This window comes from Hydra vulgaris, chromosome 13, assembly GCF_038396675.1.
Source record: "Hydra vulgaris chromosome 13, alternate assembly HydraT2T_AEP".
In the NCBI taxonomy this organism is placed as follows: Eukaryota; Metazoa; Cnidaria; class Hydrozoa; order Anthoathecata; family Hydridae; genus Hydra; species Hydra vulgaris.
The window spans coordinates 34006608-34017948 of record NC_088932.1 but is presented as its reverse complement, the minus strand read 5'-3'; the positions used below and the strand labels follow the sequence as shown (position 1 = coordinate 34017948).

At 27.3% G+C, this 11341-nt stretch overlaps 2 protein-coding genes across 2 annotated transcripts; both read left to right on the top strand.

Moving 5' to 3' along the window:
• The first annotated feature begins 3959 nt into the window (after positions 1-3959).
• LOC136089821 (uncharacterized) lies at positions 3960-5870 on the top strand. The gene has a single exon (XM_065815910.1). The coding sequence runs from the start codon at positions 3960-3962 to the stop codon at positions 5868-5870; it is 1911 nt and encodes a 636-aa protein (XP_065671982.1).
• Positions 5871-6733: 863 nt separating this feature from the next.
• On the top strand, positions 6734-10514 carry LOC136089315 (uncharacterized). The gene is made up of 9 exons (XM_065815269.1): positions 6734-7082; positions 7202-7257; positions 7508-7650; positions 7922-8009; positions 8324-8435; positions 9119-9348; positions 9458-9617; positions 9703-9812; positions 9992-10514. The coding sequence occupies exons 1-9, from the start codon at positions 6857-6859 to the stop codon at positions 10286-10288; spliced, it is 1422 nt and encodes a 473-aa protein (XP_065671341.1). The 5' UTR covers positions 6734-6856; the 3' UTR covers positions 10289-10514.
• The last annotated feature ends 827 nt before the right edge of the window (positions 10515-11341 follow it).

Below are 11341 nucleotides of genomic sequence, written 5' to 3'. Positions count from 1 at the left end.
TTCTATTTTAAAGCTAGTGATCCCTTAAAAACTACATCCATGGCACTGCGAAAAAAAATTAAAAATAAACATCTTTAAGAGTTTGTAAATTAGCTAATATTACATTGATGGATTAGAACAAGTTTAACATTATCTAGATATTTGTAAACTTAAAATTAAGTTATTAAACAGTAGGAGGTCATAATGCATAAATTAAACCATTTTTGAAACTAAAAGTTTAATTTGCATTCTCTTTTTGAGGGTTTTAAAATCCTCAAAAAGAGAATGCAAATCAAATTTTTAGTTTTAAAAATGGTTCAATTTATGCGTTATGACCTTCTACTGTCTAGTAACTTAATTTTAAGTTTGCAAATATCTTATTTCTAGATTATGTTAGACTTGCTCTAATCCACCAGACGTAAATTTTTAATTAATTTGTCATCTAGGATGTTTAGAGATACTAATTCAATCGTTGTTTAATAACTTCATTGACTTTAATGGAACCCAGAGCTGAAAGTCTATACACGTACTGTTTAAGGGCGTATATGTTTTAAGGGAATTCTACCTGTACTTTTTGATGTAATCTTCTTTTAAATAACTTACTTTTAAAAGAAAAAACGCTGACATTATAAAGTAAAAGTCGTTTCGAAAAAATTAATTACTTATACGGAATTGTAAATTCGAATAAAACGTTTAAAATTACTTATGTAATTTACTTTTCGATGAAAATAACCTACTCGCGTAAGTAAAAATAAAAATAAAGTCAAAGAGTCATCCCGAACGATAAACTACATTACAGGTATAGTTATAAGTAATATAAATGCATTAATGAATTTGATTGCTGATAAGTCGGTATGTCCTCTCTACAGTTTTAAGCCATATGGTTGCACTAAAATCTGTTTTAGTTTTGCTGGAAATGATAAATATAAAACGTAGTTAAAATACTACAGTTTTTCATTTGACTGCTGATATACACATTATTTGTTTACTCCCGGTGCGAAAAAGATATTTGAGAAAAATATCTTCAGAATTATTCTTTACGCTGACTTTATAAGAGTTATCAAACTTTTGTAAAGCACAAGGTAAAGTATAAAACACTCCATTAACAATATAGCATAAAATATGTTCTCAATATTCAAATTAAAATAACTTTTTTATTCGTATGTCTTTTGACTTTGAATATTTGTTCCGCCATTTTATTATTACTAACAATTTTATTATTACTAACAATAGGAAACTTGTTTAAATATTTGAACAAAAAATGCGTAATGGTCTGATTCAAGATCAGTCGATTTTTGTAACTTGAGGTTTCCGAAAATGCACGATAGGATAAACTAACCTAATTCTAGTAATTTAAAAAATATTCAGTTTAAATCAAACGAAGACTTCCCGATGCTTTAAAACATACTTGAAATATTTAATAAGCACTTTGTATCCGTAAACTCAATGTTTGGTATTTTCAAAGTATTTATGATTACATTCAAATTCTAAAACGTTTGTAAATCGTCTATTTGCAAGTAATATTAAAAAGTAATATTCATAAAACTGTTTATGTCTTTATGGGTACTTTGTAAATTGATCAATAATTCGTTTTATTTGTGAATTTTTTTATACAATCAGAATTAAGTTCAAATGGTCAGAAAGAGGTATTTTAGCTTGCAGCAAATTTGATGCCTAAACACATGTTAACTTTAATTTTGTTAAAATTTTTAAAAATTAAATTCATTATTAAATAACCTATTTAAAAATTTTTGCAAGTTTGTTTGTTTATACTTCGTGATGCAAATTTATTTTTAAAAATTATAGATGCAAAATGGCCAGAAACAGGTCATTTACCCTATGCGCGATAAATAAAAATAAAAATAAATGTTATAAAAATGTATGACTCATAAAATTTATAATTCATAACCCAAACATTGTGTAAACATTGTGTTTGCCTAAACATCAAGTCAATAAAGTTTTTGAAAATGTTTCTGGTATTTCGTAATTTAGAATCCTGCTTTTAAACTTTCTTAGATTTGATTGAATGATATGAATCATTTTATGATGCAATAATGCAGTGATGTTATGTGATGAAATAATGCAGTGCATGTTGTGATGCAATAATGCAGACGAATTTTGTAATAGTTTTCTTTTAGATTATAAAACTTTAACAAAGTACTTTTTATTTTTGTTTCAAACTGTTGCTTTTTAATCGGGTACAATGGGGAGTCGGGGAACAGTAAATGATCCCTAATGCTACTTGTCTAAAATGGCTTCAAAAAATGCGAGATAAATAACTTAGTTTTAACCATGGTAAAATAGTTGCAATGAATTAAAATAACTAAACTACCCTTAGAATATGATAAATAAAAAAAAAACGCCAATATTGCCTGTATAAAGTCACTTTGACTCGATTATTTTGTAATTTTGATTAAGGTAACATGAGGGTAAAAAATATGTCGCTATCACGTTTATAGTAGTAGTAGTAGTAGTAGTAGTAGTAGTAGTAGTAGTAGTAGTAGTAGTAGTAGTAGTAGTAGTAGTAGTAGTAGTAGTAGTAATAGTAGTAGTAATAGTATTAGAAAAATTTCAAAGTTTTAAAATTAGCAGAATTAAAAACGGAAGAGTTACATATTAATATGTATACAGTAAAGAATCTTTAGTTGAGGAAATAAATAACTCTTTCAAAAAATTGATTAAACAGATTAAATTTAAAATCAGGATTGAGAGGTGTTAGATTGGGAGGTGATAATTTTATAAATGTCTTTTAAATGGATTTATCTAAATACTCAGCAGAATGATTAATTTTAAGTTACTGAGCGAGTGAAGAGGATAATGAAAGTTTACAAAATTTTTAAAAATATTAAAAAAATAGTTTCATTTTATTAAAAGATTTTTACAATAATAGTTCTAGGGAAAACAGCATGTTATGAATACAAAAAGGTCGGTTAGATTTAGTGCATTGGAGAAATGGCACACTAGATTCAAAAATATTACGGTAAAAACTGTATAAGCTGTTGTTTTAGAGATGGTACAGTCTTGAAAAATTTTGTTGATTGAAAAATAAATTTAAAATGTTTTGTTTGTTTCCATAATTGACATGCATTTCTTATGGGTTTGAAAAAAGCATGGTATACATAAGCAGAGTTTCTAGATTTACATAAAAACGAAATTTGGCAAGCATTTCATTAGATCAGCTAAGAATCATGGCCAAGTTAGTTAGATGATCTTAAAAAGAAAGATTAAAATTGCTCTTAATACCAAGATATTTATTAGTAACAGCAAGATAAAGTATTTGCCCGCTCTAAAATATCAAGTGCTTGTTAACTGATGTCAACTGGAATTGAAAATGATCAGTTTAGTTTTATTAAATATGAAACAAAGTTTGTTACAAAAAAGAGTCTAAACAAGGTGTAAAACATCATGAATAGCATTTTAGTATTATCAGTTATATGGTTAGCAATCGCAAATTTAAAAGTAGTATTTAAGTCATTAGCAAACAGTACAAATTAAAGTGGTCTTAAATCTTAAACTTTTGGAACCCCGATTGAGCAAGTTTTAAACATAAATTTAGTGCTGTTAATGAAATAAAACTGCGTTCTGTTTTGAATATATGACATAAACTATTTTTGTGGAATGCTTCAAGTACTCCGAGTTTGGGAGAAAAATGAAATGCACTGTAAAAAACCTTATGTTGAAAAGCAACACTTTATCTTGTGTTGCTTTCACTTAACACAAGTTTGTGTTAAATTAAAAAAAATATGATTTAAAGGCGCATGCGTTTCCTGGAAGCGAAAATTTTTTGCTATTTTCTTGCTGACACAAGTCTTGTGTTAAAAAAGTCTCAAGATACGCATGCGTAAAACCTCGTGGAATTTCTATTGTTTTCATATAACGAATTTTTTAAATTTACATTACTGCTTTTTTGAAATAAGATTTATAATTTTTAGTTTGTATTTAATTACTTACAATATCTTCATTATTATTAACTATAAAAAATGGGTTATTTTTGTGTATTTTGTGAGTCCATTTTAGTATCATTGGAGACTGTAAGTGATCTTTTGAAACATTTTCATTATCGTCATGGTATTTCTTCAACACAAATTTGTAATATTCCTTGCAGACAAGGTGGTTGTTGCAGAACATATGACAGTGTCCATGCCCTTAAAATTCATTTATATAGAAAGCATCCAAGTGATCCTCATCTGGAATATGAAAGTATAAATATTTCTCCTGTGGAAAGTAATGATGAGCTAATAGATCACCAAGGTAATTATACATCAGCACATATTAATAAAGATAACATTCATAATATTTGTTCAAGTGCATTAAATGGGGAAAAGATAAAAGAAATGATTATAGATGTTTTAATGACTCTCAGATGCCGTAATACAAGTGAAGTTGTAATTCAGTATGTAGGTAAAAGTATTCAAAATATTTTATCCACTGTAATTGAAAGTATACAAAAAACAATGCACAATGAAGAAACAGTCGCTAGTAGAGTAAAGGATGTCCTAAACGATATTGAATATGAATGTGTTAAATGCAGTTTAATTACATCTACAAACTTGCAAAAAAAACAATTACAACAAAAAGGGATGGTTGTACCTATTGAAATAGCTGTTGGGTTCAGATCTGAAATGCATCATAAAATTTCTAGAAGTAATGTGATAAGTTATGTACATGAAACTATGCAGTATATTCCTATACTAGAAACCATTTCTATGGTGATTTCTAAGCACACAGTTGATAAAATAGATAATAACATTTATACAAAATTAAATAAATTAACTTGTTATAGTGATGCAGAACAATATAAAAATCACCCATTATATCAAAAACATCCAGATGCTCTTCAGCTGCAACTATACTGTGATGATTTTGAAACAGTAAATCCTTTAGGTTCAAAAACTAAAGTTCACAAAGTTTGTGCTGTTTATTTTTCCATAAAAAATGTTAACACAAAGAGATGCTCTAAATTGGCCAACATATATCCAGTAATTTATTGTTTTGCAGCTGATGTTGCAAAGTATGGATATGAAAAACTTTTAAAACCATTAATAAAGGACTTGGTAGCTCTAGAGAAAGGAGTTAAATTGTATATAAACGGAACTTACGTTTGCATATATGGTGCAGTAGTTATGTGGTCTGGGGACAATCTTGCATTGCACCAAATTTTTGGATTTAGTTCAAACTTTAATGCTAATAAGAGCTGCCATTACTGCTATACAACAAAAGAACAAATGCAACACACTTTTTATGAAGAAGATTTAGACTTAAGAACTAAGGAACATCACATTGCAGATTGTCAAGCACTTTTTAGTGATGCTGATAGTAATAAATTATCTGGTGTATATAAACAAAATCCCTTGTCAGAGCTTCAGTATTTTTCTGTTCCTGAGAACATTTGCCCAGATTCAATGCATGATATACTTGAGGGTTGTTTACAGTATGAATTAAAAATTGTTCTTCATCGCTTATTACTAATTGATTGCCTGTTGACTATTGACGAATTCAATGGCCGACTGCAAACTTTTAATTTTGGCATTGATAAAAAAAATAGGCCATTGCCAATAACACGTGAAAAACTTGTTTCTAAAGACAAAAGGTTAGGTATAAATGCAACACAAAGTTGGTGTTTAGGAAGGTTTTTTTGTTTGTTGCTTGGTGATGTTGTAGAAACTGATAACCAGTATTTTTATTTAATTCATTTACTAATGGAAATATGTGGAATAATCTTTGCTCCAAAATTGACTGTTCATTTAATAACTTATTTAACAGAGATGATTAACGTTCATCACAATTTGTTTACAGAAATATTTTCTGGTCATACTGTTATTCCAAAACAACATTTTCTTATTCATTATCCTACAAAAATGTTACAATTGGGACCTTCTCCAAGTTATTGATGTATGCGATTTGAAGGAAAACATGCTCCTGCAAAGGAGCAATGTCACATTTTGCACAACTTTAAAAATGTTTGCAAAAGTATTGCATGGCGTCAACAATTACAATTACATCTTCATTTGTCAAATTTTGCAAGTATACTCAGTATAGAAGTAGGTCCTGGTCTTGAAATTATGCCTGCTCGCTTACCATTGCCAATATCTGTTTTTAGTGAAATTCCACTATATGAAGAATGTTTTTGTGCAAATTATGTTATCAAAGATGGTGTAAAGTACATGCCAGACTTTATTGTAGTTTTAGGGCTAACCAAACTTTGTCTCCCACGTTTTGGAAAGATATTGTATCTACTTGTCCGTGAAAATGAATGCACACTTATAGTTGAAATTTATTTTACCAAACACTATGATGCTCATATTGCTGGCTATAATGTATGTAAAACATCTAAATATAAAGTTGTTAAAATAGACAATTTATTTGATTCTCATATACTGTCATTGTCAACTGGCTTCAGAAAGTATTCTGAAGAAAGTTTTGTTATAACAAGACATGAATATATTAACCTGGATATATTACAATAATTTTTAATTTTTGTTATTGATTTGATTTTATTATTGATGAAACAAAATTATCATAATGAACTATTTACCTTCTTTTTTTTCTTAATTATGAATTCATTTTGAAATATTTTTGTGTTTATTCAGGGTTACCATTTAATCTGAAAAACCTGGAATAGCTGGAAATAACTTTAGGCAAAACCTGAAAAACTCAGGGATTTTTTTAAAAAAGTCATGGAAAATATATATATATATATATTTTTTAAATTATGAGCAATAGTTTTTTTTTTTAATTTAAAAGACTAAACTTTTAAATTTTAGTGGCATCTTGTTATTTAAGATAATTTTTGATAATGTTGTTCTAAATAAGCAATTTTTGTTTAAACATTGATGTTTATTAATTTTCTTACTTTTAATAAAGGTTTTTTATAATAATGGATGAAATTAATAACTTCTTAAGTAAAGTTCTTCCAGAAGATATTGATCGTCTCTTACCATTTCTGGTAGAGCTAGGTGCTAGTTCAATAGAAGATTTGCAGTTTTTGAACGTTGAAACAGATCTGTCTAATGTGCTACCTTTTCTTAAAAGGCGGAAATTAGAAGCAGCTTTAGCAAGTTCAAAATCTAAGCCTGTTCAATCACAAAGTGGGGGCCTGATTGGTTTGTTTATCCAATTTATTTTTAATAACTTAAATTATATATTTTTTTTCATTTTTTTATTGATGTGACATGCAAATAGCAACAGTTAGATATATGATTTACTCTATGATATAATATAGAAACATCTGTGGTAACTCCTGTTGTATGTAACAAATCAAGCAGTTCAAAAAAGATGGTGCATACTTTTTTATTATTTTATTATATTTTAACTTTATTTATATTTTATCTATGTTTAACTTCATTTAAATATACTTAACTTCATTTAAGTATTTTTTACATATTTTTTTAAATTTTCAGGTTTTATAAATATTTCATCTGAGTTTTTGAATAAAAATTAAATATGGTTGCTAGAAGATTCTATGTAATTAAGTTTTTTATACAGCTTTATAAAACTAAAAAAATCATTTATTGGTTTCTTCTTTTAGATTGTGTCAATAATGGATGCAATAGAAAATCACCCTTTAAAAAGTAGTATCGTTATTGAGGCACAGAAGACTGTAATGGATGATCGCTTGCATCGTCTTCTTGTCAAAGTAGCTTGCTCATACTTAATTGATTGCTACAGAAAGTAAGTTTTATAATAGTTTTCATAAGTATATATCATTTTAATACATGGTTATGTAATTATGTTAATAAATTATTTATGTACCATTAAGTATGTTAATTATATCATGTAGTTAATTTAATCTATTATAATTGACATAATTACATAGTTAAATTAGTAACATAATAATATACGTAAATGTATATAATATAATTACATAATTGATAGCTAATAACATTTATGAATTAACTATATATTTGTATATATTTAAATTAAACTTTAATAACTTCTACAGCTATCCTCCACCAGAGCATCAATTAGCCATGGCAAAAAGTATTGTTTCACCTTTTAAGTTTAGGGCATGTCGAAGCGGAAATGGACATGTAAGTTTTTTGTTTTTTTTTCAATTATGTAGTAGTCTATACTATTATTATGGAACCTAATATGTGAAACCTATATTTAAGGAAAAACACAATCACTCAATGTCTCTTTATGTCTCAACAAATTACCCTTGCAGTATTTATTAAATTTCATTGTGGTGATAACTTGTACTTAAATTAAGCAAAACTTTAATAAAGAAATCTTCCATTAACATTTGTTTGTTTACTACTTAGTTCACAAAACTTAATGTTATATGATTAATTTTGATAAGTTTTTTTATTGTCTTCTAATTTTAGATATGTATTTTACAAAATAGGAATTATACTACTGTCCAGGTACATCGAAGGGTTTTCTGACTAATTGTTTTAGAGAAATTTATCGTCGTTATCCAGCAGATATAAAAAAATACAGTTCTCGCTATAAAAAGAGTATGTTATTTTTTTAATTTTTTTTTAATGAACAATTATATTGGAGAATTATAATTTTTTTGTTGAATAATTTTAATTTTCAATATATTTTATAAAAAACACTTTTTAACATTTGATAACTTTATAAAGCATTTATTAACAATAAATTCATAACAAAATTGTCTTGATACATATAATATTTTAAAATAAATTAAAAGTTTTAACACACGTTAACAGTTAAACACATAACATTTTAATGCTCATGTTAATGCCATTTTTTTAAAATTGCAAGACTCCCCCTACGAATAGGGAAGGACGTAAAACAGGTTTTATACAACTTTAATGTGTTTAACTGTTAACACACGTTAACAGTTAAACACATAACATTTTAATGCTCATGTTAATGCCATTTTTTTAAAATTGCAAGACTCCCCCTACGAATAGGGAAGGACGTAAAACAGGTTTTATACAACTTTAATGTGTTTAACTGTTAACACACGTTAACAGTTAAACACATAACATTTTAATGCTCATGTTAATGCCATTTTTTTAAAATTGCAAGACTCCTCCTACGAATAGGGAAGGACGTAAAACAGGTTTTATACAACTTTAATGTAATAAAGTATAAATATTATTTTTATAGTTTTATATTTTATGTGTTCTTTAAAAATATTATTTGTTTTGTAATATTTTTTTACTGTTAGGTAATGAGTTTTTTGCTGTTGGAGATTGCTCAATGCAAATAAACAACGAAGAATATGAACTAATAAAGACAAAATTGATGCATCTTGTTTATACAGACCGAAATGAAAATGAGATAGTAGAACTTATGAACAAATCACGTTTATGCAGGCAAGTATGGATCCGAAATGATTCGCCAACAGCTAGTATGATTCTTGAAGAATTTCCAAGATTTTTGGACACTCCATTGTTGGTAAAAATTTCATTCTTTGCTAGAAATTTTTTTTTTTAGGTGTAGTTTTTAGGTTAAATTTTTGCATTATATAAAAAAAAAATATGTAGCATTTGTTTGTACTATTCAGTTAGATGATGAATTCAAATCCATTAATCAAAATTATGTAGAAAATGTTCCAGTTTTATTGGAAACAAAAATTTCTAAACAAATTGTTGCATACTGCAAGCTGACTGGCAAATGCATTGACATTATAGGCGATACAGATACAGAAGGGAATAGCAATACAGGTAAATAATTTTCAGAAAATCTCAAACGAAAAAGTTATATTTATAAAATCTTATTTTTATCTATGTAATTTATAATTTTGTTTAGATGCATTAGTACTAAAATCGTTAAAGGCCCTTGTTTATCTATTGCCAACTATGGGAAAATATCGTGTTTCAGCAAGTGCAGCAATGGTTTTCCTAATTGAAGAACTAAAGGTAAGATTTATTTTTAAATCTCAATAGTTTCTTATATAATAATTAATATACCAATAGTATATAGTTTTTAATAAGTATAAATTCAATTATACTAACTACTGTTCAATCTGCTATATCTTGTTATTTTAAATATTTGTTCGATTTACTTCAAACATAAAATTTTTATCAAACTTTTTTAGGATGGCGAGACTCTTGAAATGTTTTTTAATCGCTCAAATGCAAGACAGCAACCTTTCATTTTGTCGTGTGGATTGTCTTTTTTCGTTGTGTGTGATGGAAAAGCAATTATAGTAAAACCTTCGAAAGTTTCTGTTGCCTTTGACTATCTCTTCGAGTCTTTTTTCGTTTTTAATCTTGAATATCCAAAGCAAATACAAGTTTTATATAATTTCTTTCAAGAATTAGTTTATAAACTGCCTGGATCTGTTGCCAGCACAAAAGCACGTAAATTATTCGAAGAGATTTCTCATATGTAGTATATTCAGCTCGAAACATTTTTATCAAGAAACGCTAAAGCCTTAATATAATTGCCTATGCAAAAAAATTTTCGTGAAACTATTTAAGTTAAAAATATATTTTTATTCAATTTTAAAAATATATCACATTCAAACTAGATAATATATTATTTAAAATAAATGGATAAAGTATATACTAATATATCATGTAAATTTGGTTCAGATCTTAAAATGAAATTTTTAAATATACTTTTTGTATTCAATTTCTTAACAAAGTTTTCAATAAAATGAAATTATACCTCTATTATAATTTATAACTTGAATTAACAATCATCGCGGCTTTTTTTAGTAATTTGATTCAAGATTGCGCAGTATGGAATATGTCTTAACTCTTTCGTTACCGATACCCCGCATAGCGGGTAATAAAAAATGTCGTTAAAATACCAGTACCCCGCATAGCGGGTGATGAAGAGTTTTGTTTTCTGTCGACCCCTTGTTTTTCGAGCGACTTTAAAACTTAGCTTAAGAGAAACTAGAATAATAATCTGATAATATATCGAAAACCGAATTAAAAAGGCTTTGTTTGATTAGCTGATATTCGATTTTGAAAAATGGCTAATTTATCGTCTTTACGCAAAAAAAAAATCTCAAATATGGACGAAATTTTAAACTTTATGCTTGAAGAAAGTGACGAAGATAGCAATAAAGATATTGATCTTGGTTATTCTGACTTTAGTAATGACGAGGATAATAATTTGATAGAATTTGAAGTTGAAAACATTATGACATCTACTAATATTCAAAGAAAAGTTAAAAATACAATTAAAAACATCAACAATGTTGATAAATTGGAAGCTGCTGTTCCTTTTTCTAATTCAATTTTGCCATTATTTAACGATACAGACAGTGAAAGCTCTGCTGCTTCAAGTACAAGTGACAGCGAAATTGAGACTTTTGTCACTTATAAAAAGAGCCCACGTACAAGAGGTGGAGGTACCAGGCGTGTACGTGTTCGAGGTGGTATTGGTATTAAATGTAACAAAGTAATTTCTGTTGAAAGTGTTACTGATTCTA

What these genes read in the sequence shown, in the direction of transcription:
- LOC136089821 (XM_065815910.1), top strand. Translation starts at nt 3,960, where the DNA reads ATGGGTTATTTTTGTGTATTTTGTGAGTCCATTTTAGTATCATTGGAG.
- LOC136089315 (XM_065815269.1), top strand. Translation starts at nt 6,857, where the DNA reads ATGGATGAAATTAATAACTTCTTAAGTAAAGTTCTTCCAGAAGATATT. An exon ending in ACAAAGTGGGGGCCTGATTG is followed by an intron (nt 7,083 to 7,201) that starts GTTTGTTTATCC and finishes GATATAATATAG; the next exon opens with AAACATCTGTGGTAACTCCT. An exon ending in TTTTGGACACTCCATTGTTG is followed by an intron (nt 9,349 to 9,457) that starts GTAAAAATTTCA and finishes TGTACTATTCAG; the next exon opens with TTAGATGATGAATTCAAATC.